The 12,031-nt window shown below is 36.2% G+C and overlaps 1 protein-coding gene across 4 annotated transcripts in view; it reads right to left on the reverse strand.

The window, feature by feature from the left end:
• Window positions 1–12,031, reverse strand: part of SYT14 (synaptotagmin 14) — a 90,355-nt gene that overhangs the window by 25,176 nt on the left and 53,148 nt on the right. For all 4 annotated transcript variants that reach the window (XM_050314369.1, XM_050314370.1, XM_050314368.1 and 1 more), the window contains 2 exons: window positions 5,712–5,980; window positions 3,290–3,739 (listed from right to left, as the gene is read on the reverse strand). In XM_050314369.1, the coding sequence (XP_050170326.1) occupies window positions 3,290–3,739; window positions 5,712–5,980 (719 nt within the window). The remainder of the gene's footprint in view (window positions 1–3,289; window positions 3,740–5,711; window positions 5,981–12,031) is intronic.

Below are 12,031 nucleotides of genomic sequence, written 5' to 3' on the forward strand. Positions count from 1 at the left end.
GACATGCACTGGTTCACATTTTAACTATAACCAAAGACTTGCAGGCCCCACTCATGTGAGTGTGTCACTATGTCTGAAGGCACTGAACTTGCTGATCTACCTTTAACCACATTCCAACACATACAAAGTGTTCTTACACAATCAAAAGGCAGATGATTAGCTAATAAAATACATTAATATAATATCAGGCACAGACAGAAGCAACGAAAATACATTTCTGCAGAAGAGATTAGCATAGATGTTTCAATGGATTAGGGAGTTTCAGTGACAGAAGGTATATTTAATATATAAAATCCATATAATGAGAAGCAGTGGAAAAAATAGGACAACTGTCATCAGTCCAAGAAGTATCTTCATAAAAAAAGCTGTCAAATACAAACACTTCTCACTAACAAAACCCTCTGCAACTGAACAAAACAAATTTAATTCAGAATGTACAGTGTACCTCATCACGGATTTTAAAATTACAAATATCCTTCAGCAACTGGATATCTCCAAACTGAAACAACCTCCTCCTGTTAAATAACCCCTGCCTGATGTTTATGATCAGTTGAACATAAACATTGTTGTTTTATTTTAGCAAAAGGACAGTTAAAAAGGAATACCCAGAGGTAAACACCTGAGAAGGGTAAGAACTTATGCTGGCATAATACCAAATGGTAATAACTTGGCCATGAAGAAACTGAAATGAAATAACCTGGTGTTTTCAGATGAAAATTCACAATTTTGTCTTCAAGACGACCTGGCTGTTTCCAATAACAAGGGCTTAAAGTCAAGTGATCCAAGGATATTCCCCATTTCCAGTCATACATCCTAAGAACACAATGAAATTTAACACTCCTGCAAAACAACTCTATGTTAAATCCTGTAAAACTGCTCGCTGAAAAAATACTATACTGGCTATACATGATAAGAGAAAAATACCTGTAAACTCAGATATCAATGAATTTCCAAAGCTTTAAAAATTATTTACACGGTTCCAAAAAACCATGGATCCTCATTCAAGCTATCAAGACTCTGAAGGATCCTTTCCAGCAACGGGTGGGGCTGCTTAAACCCTGTTAAAGCAACAAACTCTGGAAGATACTTTAACTTCCTACCAATATTCCTTATTCCTGTTCCTTCCTGCAAAAATTGAGGAGAGAAAAATGATGATATGGCATGCCTTACAATCACAGAAAATAAATAACAGCCTTATCATCTCTGCTGCCTCCTGGAATTTGTTTTAAAACTCCCTGTCAAAAAAACTCAAGAAAATAATACTGAAGAATAACCAATGCATACGTGTGATATACTAATCAATCACAGGTTCCTTCATTGGCCTCTGTCACTGACTTTGGTAAATTTTATACAAGAACCTATTGAAAACACACACAAACTTAGCAAATACATTTAGAATATTTAATGTTTTGTTTCATGGGGTGTTTTTTTCCAAGCCGTGAAACTAGCAAACTGCATCAGGAAAGTTTGCACTAGGTAAATGAACCAGTTCATAGAATCACAGAATCATCCAACCCTTGATCCAACACCGCTGTGGTTACTAGATCATGGCACTGAGTGCCACATCCAGTCTCATCTTAAAAACCTCCAGGGATGGTGAATCCACCACCTCTCTGGGCAGACCATTCCAAAGCCTGATTACCCTCTCTGTAAAGAATTTCTTCCTAATATCCAACCTAATCCTCCCCTGGCAGAGCTTAAGCCTGTGCCCTCTTGTCCTACTGCTTGTTGCCTGGGAGAAAAGACTGACTCCCACCTGGCTACAACCTCCTCTCAGGGAGTTGTAGAGAGTGATGAGGTCACCCCTGAGCCTCCTCTTCTCCAGACTAAACAACCCCAGCTCCCTCAGCCTCTCCTCATAGGACTTGTGCTCAAGTCCCTTCACCAGCCTGGTTGCTCTTCTCTGGACCTGCTCCAGCACCTCAATATCCTTCCTGAACTGAGGGGCCCAGAACTGGACACAGCACTCCAGGTGTGGCCTCACCAGAGCTGAGTACAGGGGAAGGATCACTTCCCTACTCCTGCTGGCCACGCTGTTCCTGATCCAGGCCAGGATGCCATTGGCCTTCTTGGCCACCTGGGCACACTGCTGGCTCATGTTCAGCTTCCTTCACTCTTAGATTAGACTAATTTGTACTTCTTAAGGAAGCGTAAAAAATCTGTTCTATTGTCAGTTGATGCTCCATCAGGTCCATGTTTTCTTCTCAGCTTTTACTAATTAATATATTTTTAGTCATTAAATACAATGGCGTTTTATTTTGAGTGTCTTTTGCAATACTCATGTTCAACAGAAATGCCATTTCAATCGAACTGAAGTTTCAAAATACAGAAGAAATTAATTGCATTGCTTCATCTGAAAAAAATACTTTCCGTTCTTTCCCGTCTCCTCCTCTTTTCCTTCTATTGATTTTTTAACACCCTCCTCCAAAATACATACAATGTATTATCTTTTTCCCAAAAAAGCCCATCATTAAGCACATATGTAGCTCTTAAGCCAAGAGCACTCCTAGCCTAGGAAGCCCAGACCATAACATGACGAACATTCCCTTTCTGGACAAATGTATACTTAAATACTTATAAAAACTAAAAAGAAGATGCTAATCACTGCCAATTTAGTGATCTTCTGTGTTTATTGAAAGTGATATCTAAAGTTTACTCTTAATTACTGTTACTTTGCTTTATTAAAAATATTAAATTATTTGGGGGACAAAAAATTTTGTTCATCAGATAAGTAGTTTTTTTCAGAAAAAAAATCCTTTTCATTTTGAGCTATTATTCACTATTTCACTTCACACTGAACCAGAAATCAATTATTTACAAGGTTCTAATCTGAAGTTATTAAAAATTGCTTTATGCTCTCAAAATTCCTCTTTCTTATCTTTCTTGAAATGAAAATACCTATTGCAATCGAGACTTAATTGCAACAGATGGAGGGCAATTGCTAGTATAGCTTTTTTTTTTTTTTTTTTTCTTTTTAAATTCAAGTGCTGAGGGTAGTAAGGAACATACATATATATATATTTGCATATATACATATATTCACCACTGTATCCCTATTTGTAGACTGGAAATTTCAAAGTAATTAAATAGAAAAATATGGGCAGCTTTTGCATGTGGAAAGTGAATGTACTTATAGAAGCTCTAAGGAAATAATCGCTGTGCTAATACAGTGCTATGGCTGTTGAAAAAAAACAAGTGGATGTGATGACTATAAATATACACACTATTCTTACAGAATTCAGGACAGTGTATATCACTGCATTCTTATTCTGCCTCATTTAATACTCACAGACAGACTGTAAGAAGGTTCCAGTATCACTGGCACTGACATCTTCCCTTGAAGATTCAATTTTGTTAAGTAAAAAATCTTTTCTCCCACAATCCTCTCTTTTTTCATGCGACGTACGCTGTACAGTCTAAAGCGAACTGCATAATTCCCAATCATCTCAGACTCAACGTGATTAAATTTGAATGTCTCTGTGAAGACAGGGCACGGTCCCCGCTGGATGCTGGTTTTTGCTCTCTGCTTCTTTATAGGGAGAAGGACTAGGTGTACTTGCCACGAGCTTCCACCTGTCCTGCTGTATGTGGGAATGTCTGTGACAGCTGTCACTGTCACCAAAAGCTTCTGTTCCTGTGAGTCATAGTCAAAAGTCACATCCAGTGTGCCATATTTAGCTACTGGCTCAGGATCAAAAGGTTTAGGAAGCTGTGAAGATGATCCTCGAGCTGACATATCCTGAAGAAGAAGGAAAAAAAAGTCATTTATTTATTTATTTATTTATTGTATTCTATTATTAAATCTAGTGTGGAAATGCATGGCTTTCTTTAGACAATGTAAAGGCACTATGATCCTTTTGTTCATTTCATAAACAAGGTTATCAAACACCAAAAGCCCAAGGAGAGGGCTGACTAGCAGACAAGAAGAAATCAAAAGACTTTACCTGGCCAATACCACCAAAAGCCAGGAGCCAATCAGACAGAGCTCAGACTGAATTAGGCTGCATTGATGATCTCTTCTGTGCCCATATGTTAAAATGTATATACATTTGTTAAAAGATAGAACTGCCTTATTTCAGTGTGAGTATACACACATTTTTAAGTTAACATATTACAGTGTTTGAAGAGCTGGCTAATGACTGAGAGCAGAGTGAGATACCAGCAAAGAATACAGGAATTACAAACCTACTTGCATGTGCAGCTCCTCATCACAGAATCACAGAATGGTTTGGGTTGGAAGGGACCTTAAAGATCACCTAGTTCCAAGCCCCCTGCCATGGGCAGGGATGGCACTCACTATCATGGCTTAATTCATGTAATTTTACTGGAACTGTACAAGATGCATCTGTTTTGAACACACCTTCTGAACCTTCTGCAGACTGCATCAGTCCTAAAACTGTATTTTAAACTTAAAATTCAGGTTGTTTATTGACACTTCAAATTTTGAACAAAATACTGATCCCCTATATTTTTAGAAATTTATATTAGTTAATTTGACAGTGATACTGAAACAAAATATTTACAAGCACAGGTCAACCTACTGCTCATACAATAAGTTATCCCAGGTATGTAAAACGAATATATTTCAAGTATATCTTGTACGCTTGCTCACACGAATGAATGCCACAACAAAGCCTTTTGTGTTAAAAAATATTCTGGTTTTAATCTGGTTACTACGTAGCTATGGGAATTCATTCCTCTAAAAGCTTCACTCTTCAAGTTTTGAGTGGCTATAAAAAAAGCTGGCAGCATTCTCAGTTTTTATTGAGTATGCTTACATTAACAACTGGAGTGACACAAAACAGGAAGAACTAGGATTAGATTTCTTCCAATCTATCCAGATCCAAGGACTACATGTACACACCATGTCTTTATGAGCAATGAAGTTAATACAGATCATAGCTGATCACCAGGTACACAAAGATAGCTCGCCACTGGAGTACCTTGCAACTGGGCCTTCCAGATCTAGTACCAACACCCCAGGTATGCAACATCAACTTACCAAAAGGTCTACTAAGGCAGAAACAGCTGTTGGCACAACAGGACTGAGCTTAACATGTACTTCAATATTTCAGGTAGCAACAAAAGACAAATTTGCACCAAAAGGAGCCTCTTCTGCACGTGATATCACTAATTAGACTTACCCATAGATGCCAGTGCAGTAACTGGTTGTTAAAGACATTTCAAGCAAACATGAGTCAGAAAAGACAATTTCTTCACAGAAAAAAACATAGATATCATTACAGTTAGAGTAGAAAATATGAAAATGAAGTGGACTAGCCACTATACCATATCAACAGTTAAAAGAAAAATCTTCATAGTTTGTTTTTTTTTTCCATAAAAGTTGTTTTACATTATGGAGTCTTCAGTTTGAAATGCATTTACAAAACTTATGTTTTATTTAGGTTGTTTGAAAAATTCTGCAGAAGAATTTTGACCACAGTCCTTAGAGTGTGAAGTTTTCTAACTGGTTTAAAAAATACTTCACTCTTATTGGAAGCTTGTTTCAAAGTTAAGGTGCCATAAAGGTAACTACAGCAATCTGAACAATCTGAGATGCTATTGTAATATTTTCTGACAAACTTTTTTAAAAAAAATTAATGAGATGCAATATTAGTGTCCATATAACCCCGTACAGATTTTTAGATCAGAAAGCTCTGAAAAGTGGCATTGCATATGGCACTTTAGAACACTTAACTATTTCCATTTACCTCCGGACTAAGAATGGCTGTGCTATCACTTGGCACATCCTCTTCGTATCCTTTGTTATGAAAGCTTTCTATTTCGTGTCCCGTGCTTCCCTCACTTGGGCACTTATATGAACATCTCGGACTGTTGCTACACTGGGAATATTCACATTTACTGTCTCCGACTTCAGAAGGCGTACAGGAAAGATGAGGAGAACCACTGTCATCCTGGTATGGAGGCGGCTGCAGTTCATCTAGCGGAGGTGTTCTTCTCATCCTCTGTATGCAGTTCGCTGAGAATAAGTGAAAATTCTTTACTTACTTTCTGATTACTTACTGTTGAAACAGTTCTGTGGAAAATTAAGTCTAAATGACTGGACAGAGTTTTTAAAAATCTACATATGTCTTTTTTTTTTTTATTGTATGTTTCAGATCAGATGACAAATACTACAGAAAAAAAATTTGCTACAAAAGGAAATGAATTATCTCAGATGAAAGAAATTTAGATAAAAGCAAAGTTTTAAGTGTATAGTCAGAATGGATTGTGTAAACCATATAGAAATAAATATAGCACAAATACAACATGACAAAAATTCTAGGCATGGACTTCAGTGATGCTTACCTTGCAAAAACCTTTGGATATCTTAAGTCAGGTTCTGTGCAGGTTGAAGGTAGACCAATTATGGAAACAAAACGCACTCCCTAAAGCCACGATATCAAACTGATCACCTCCCCTGCAGTTGCCCACCAGGGAGATATCAAATTAAACTCTGAAGACAAATGAGGTACTAATAAAGGCAGCCTTTCACACAAGTGAACTCTGCTCACTGGTGAACTGAACAAGTGAAGCAGTGTCTCAAATTCTTTATTACTTGTTAAGGAGAGCTAAAGGGTCTGGAAGTTAGACACTAGATCTAGTGGCTAAAGACAGTGGAAAAAGGATCATGAGCAATCTTGTGCTGGGGATGAATACTTGATGCTGACATCTTTGCTTCTCACACTAGATAGATAGATAGAAATGTGGTTATACATCTCCTCAGAAAACAAACCTGATGCATGGCTACAGATATAGAAAGCTAATTCAAAATAATTACATTTCAAGTTTTTAATCTCTTATTTTACTATGCAGCATTACACAGTTGAACAGAATTGGGAAAGGACAGCAAGGTGTGCAGTAGCTGAAACAAAAGGAACAAAAGGATAGGTGAAGACCTGTGTCACATTTTGTTTACCTCTTCTGTAAAGGTTTTAATGAAGATTTTGATGCCCCTCACACATAGAATTACCTTATACATAAAAATTCCAAAGTAAAAATGTTTTCTGGTGTCAGACATAATACTTGCACTCACAGAAAAATCTACCAAACAAGGAAGTTAACAAAAGTATTAACATTAGACTAATGTAAGCTTTGATTTCAGATTCTTCAGATATAGAAACTGATCTTTCCCACATGACAAAGGTGGTATGTTTTAGTTTCATCATCAAAATTTTGTATCCAGGATTGCCCTGACTGTATCCTAAATTCTCCAGCCTTTTAACTTCTTCAGAGGTAATCACCATTTGTTCCACACATCATACAAACAGACTGAGTATGCATAAGAGTTACCTTTATGGAGAAGGCCAAGAACAGAGTCACGTGGCTCTCCTAAGAAACAGCCTTAAGCAAAAGGCTCTCTTTAGCTCTCCATTCCTTTAGAAGGCTGGGCTGTATCTGACTGTGGCATGCTGGAACACTTCACAGCATCTAAGATTTGATGTAAAGCCCAAACCAACATGGTTTGGGTGCACACTGCCCATGGGAAGCACTCCCACACACACTGGCTAGAAGGGAGACAATGTGCACTGCTGGGAAAGGACAGAACAGTTCATTATGGAGCATATCTACTGCACATATAAATACAGGCCTCAAAGATAACTGGGGGATGCAGGGCTCTTCTCTATTTCAATGGCTCCCAACAGAACATCTCTGAGATTTAGCTAAGGCAAATGAGTAATTAAAACACTACAACGAGATGAAACCACTGTCAGGAACCCCCTCTTCTCTGACAAACCCACCAGAGTCAGCCTGCCCTTCAGAGTGGTTCCAAATTGCTGTTACAGCACTCCTGCTCTTAGTTTGACCAGTGCCACTAACTCTTGAAACTCCAGTTCCATGGGGCTGGAAAGCAAAACAGCCAGCAGGGAATCCTATTCTTGAATTGCAGTCATCTGTCTAGCAGATAAACATAAAATCTTACCTATGAATATCAGATAACTTGTGCCCATGAAACCAGATAGGCATAATTTTAGAATCTAAACTGATATTTTAATCACAATAAAATAATAATACATATCCTTGGGTTCTCTATACCATGAAAACTGGGCTTCCTTCTCATAATTTATATAATTAAATATTCTAGCAAATTCAGAGCAACAAGATTTCTGCTCATTGTTGCTAAAAGGCAACAAACAGCATTAAACAAGACAGTAACCACCATGCAGCCCTGACTTGAAATCTTTCTTTTCACTTGTAGTCAATTCTGCAGAGTTTTTGCCTCCTAGCTTTTGCACAGCCTAACAATATGAAAGTGTATCCAGGTAACTATCAACATCATTATTGTCTTACATTAGTAAATAAATGACTGTGTGACTCACTTTTTTCACTTTGATGAACTCCATTATATGCCCCTATGGGAAAACTGTACAGGCTGTGTGACAGAAAGAGGTGCTTTTAATGTAGGCAGGGAAGATGTGAAGAAAAGAAAATTCTTATTAACAGCTGTGATTCAAAAACCTCAGAAAAAGCTAAAGCACTGGGGTAGGTTTAAACTAACACATTTTTGAAAGTTTAGTCTACCAAACTGAAATAGCTCATACATTCTTACAACAAGGATCTGGGATTAAAAATCTAAGGACACCTCTGTCTAAACACGTACAAACTGGTTTTGAACAAAAGCTTTATCAGCATAAAAAGATATCAAAGTTTAAAAATTAATTTTTAAAGTGAAAATGCCTAATTTTATATTAGTTTCTCCCTTCCCATAGTAAATGATGCAATAAAATGATTTTTTTGTTACAGCTCTCTGTATATAATATATAAAATAAATATAAATATATATGAAGACTGAATATATATACACATACTGAAGATTTTAATTACATTAAGATATTGCAATGGCTGATGATATCAAAGACAAATGATACCAGTGAATACAGCAACATAAAATACCTGATACTGGGTATTTTCCTTAAAAATTACACAGAAGGAGCAACTAATTTCAACAATCAATCTGTCAACGCAATTTTGCATATGCATCAAAGTTTAACATACAAAATCACTGCTAGTGCCTGCTGGCCTAACACTGATTGTTCTGGAGGAAAACGTTTGGAGCTGAAAGAAAAGCATGATCTGAAGTGTTTGCATATTTACCTGTCAAACCCCTGTCTAAAATATACCTTGTACCTTTCATTTAAGGTGTGAACTTAAGACACAGGTACACTTGCGCATACTTTTGTACTGTGACAAAGCCAAAGAACACCTTACCAAGACCACTGAATGTGGCCAATAACATCTGCTAAAGAGTTACTCTCAACAAGCAAATGGTTACCCTGAAAATCTAAGAGTAATGGTTGAATTGTTCCTTTGCACATTTCCAAAAACACCTTCTGCTCTCAAATCAGATAGAAAATCATTTTTGCCAATTCCCTCAATGAAATAAATCATATTAAATGACCATAACAGTTCGGACTAGACAGGGTGAAAACCAAGCCAACATACATCCCAAAAGTGGAAGAAAGATACAACCACAAAGAAACCAAACCAGGTTTTGAGGTTCCTACCAGAAAATGCCAGAACAGAGGAAAGACAAATAGAAAGAAAGATCTCATATCCAGCTTTCCAGCCAAAGTATGTGAAATGACTTTGCATTGTCATAATATGAGTGAAACTAAATTTGTTTAGTAACAAACATTTGGTAAGTCCTACATTGAGAATTCAGTGTATTGCTGTCAATAGGCAGATTTGAATAATAAATTTTTAAAGGGTTAATTACTTTAATAAAAATTGTCTTCCTTCCTTAGTGGGCTGGGAAAACACTCATATAGTGGTGATAGTAAAGGCCTTGCTTCATAGCTAAAGAAATCTGAACTGTAAGTGAAATACCTGAGAAACACAAGCAGATTAGCATTTTGCTGGTACACTCAGAAATTGTAGCATGTAAACTGTCATTAGTACATTTAAGTCTGAAGTAAATAAATGTCTTCTTTTTAGTACTGTTTGCTAAACAGTGAAGGGTAATCTGTTTTTATAAGTCCCTGTAGGACACACTGCAAGTCAACAGGAGATGATACATACCTTGCAATCAATCTCAAGAGACTGTCAGTAAAATCTGATACAACAACAACCTAGGCCAAACTGAGTATTCCTGGCACATACAATCGATAGCTGTGAGAAAATACACAAACTTTTTTGTTATGTGGAATCAAAGTTTAAAGACGCAAAAGTTTACCAGAAGAAATGCTGTCAGTTTGCAGCTACTATTTGAATTTGCTAATTCCAAAGCTCCTCACTTCTCGTCTCTATCCTGGTCTCTTGTGGACCATGCTAAGCTGCACAGCATTTCACCCCGCAGCTGGTGATGTTCTTTCTTTTCCATGTTTTTAGTGTTTAACCTTTGCTATCTTAATAATTTTCCCAAAGGTTCTCCGCAGCAGCACAAACCTAGCCCTCTTTGGACCATATTTCCTGAATAATTCCAAGAACACCTATCTCTTAACATATGGGAAAAGAAACCATCCTTGTGCCTTTAATTTCCTTGTTTCATAAGCAGTCATTAACTACACTTTTGCAGGTTTGATTTTCTCATATATATTACTTCTTTAAAAATTCACACTATTGTGGGAGGCAACATTAGCCCAACGGTTCTTTTGGAATCTGTTTTCCAGTTCCTTTAAAACAAATAAGCACTATATAAATTAGTAATTTCTGCAAGTCAGATTTTGTAATTTTTAGAATATCTTCATATTCAAATGGTACCTTTTCTTTCTCTAATATGTCTCCACTTACACTATGTTACAAAATTATTTATTTTTTTAATGGAACATAAATTTCAAGTTTTCAAGCCTTCAAGGGGTTCTATGTAAATGTTAAGACAATTTAAATAAAACATAAAATGAAATACATGTTTAAAAATTAAAGAAACCTTTCTTATTCTGAATGATTAAATATCCTTAGAGATTTCTGATAAGCAGCACAGACAGTCCAAATGGAATTTTCGTGTTTGAACTTTTTTACCATCCAAAAATATTATGTTGACTGAATTACCCCACATTACGAGGAGTATAAAATATAAATATTAAATATTGAATGGAACCTCAAGCCTCTCCTTCCTTTAAAATTAAAAGCTTACATGCATCTTTGTGAGGACAAGTCCCTTATTATTTCAAAATATAACAAATTATCTTGGTATTATTCTGTATCTCTTCCTAAAGAGTTATGCTACGAGGCTTGCTTAGTGGAAAAAACGCGGAATATAAGAGTGGTATGGGGTCATTATGGACAACAGAAAAAATTCTTTTTTGAGCTTTCTTTTTGCATTTGCCACATTTTAGACTTTTATTCACAGTTGAACTATTTTCTACATTAGGCATATGTTATCACCAGATAACAAGAAAAATAATCATATCTCTTTGGTGTGTTTTTTTTTTTTTTCAATAAAAGACAACTCTATTTCCTAATATTTAGAAAATTCCAGACACTATGAGCTTAATTGCTGACCTGGAGAAATCAAAACAGCATTGCTGCCATTTACATCTGATGTCGTGAAGTTCTTAGCACTGCATTTTCTTCACCCTCTAAGGCTAATGCTACTAGTTATTGATGTAATAAAGATGTTCTCTTTTGATTTTTAAATAAAAGTAATCCAAAAACATAGAATTATCTTTATGTCCAGTCATTACAGCTTCAATTTTCTTCCACAGGAAAGGTCTAAAAACAACTGAAATTACTGAAACATGCATAGTTGTTTGTTTGTTTGTTTGTTTTTTATGTGTCTGTTTACATCTTGAACCTGCAGAACTGGTTGGTTTTGTTTTCAGACAAAAGAAATTTGCTCTTTTCTGCACCTACTAGAGCACTTCTTATTTGTAACAATTTATAGTCTGTTTTACAGAGCAGTATCAAAAAGCCCTGCACTAGTGAAAAATTCTTTCTCTTTCCTAAATTAGCCCAATTTATAACATTTTAACTACAAATACATTATTAAAAGCATTATAGTGAACCAGCTGTCAAAGACATTCTTTTGTTTCCTTCCCAAATATTTTGGTAGTCTCTCAATGAAAATGATACATTAGGGTCTATTGAATTA

Source organism: Myiozetetes cayanensis, unplaced genomic scaffold (genome assembly GCF_022539395.1).
Source record: "Myiozetetes cayanensis isolate MyiCay16 unplaced genomic scaffold, myiCay2020 scf2-11, whole genome shotgun sequence".
Lineage (NCBI taxonomy): Eukaryota > Metazoa > Chordata > Aves > Passeriformes > Tyrannidae > Myiozetetes > Myiozetetes cayanensis.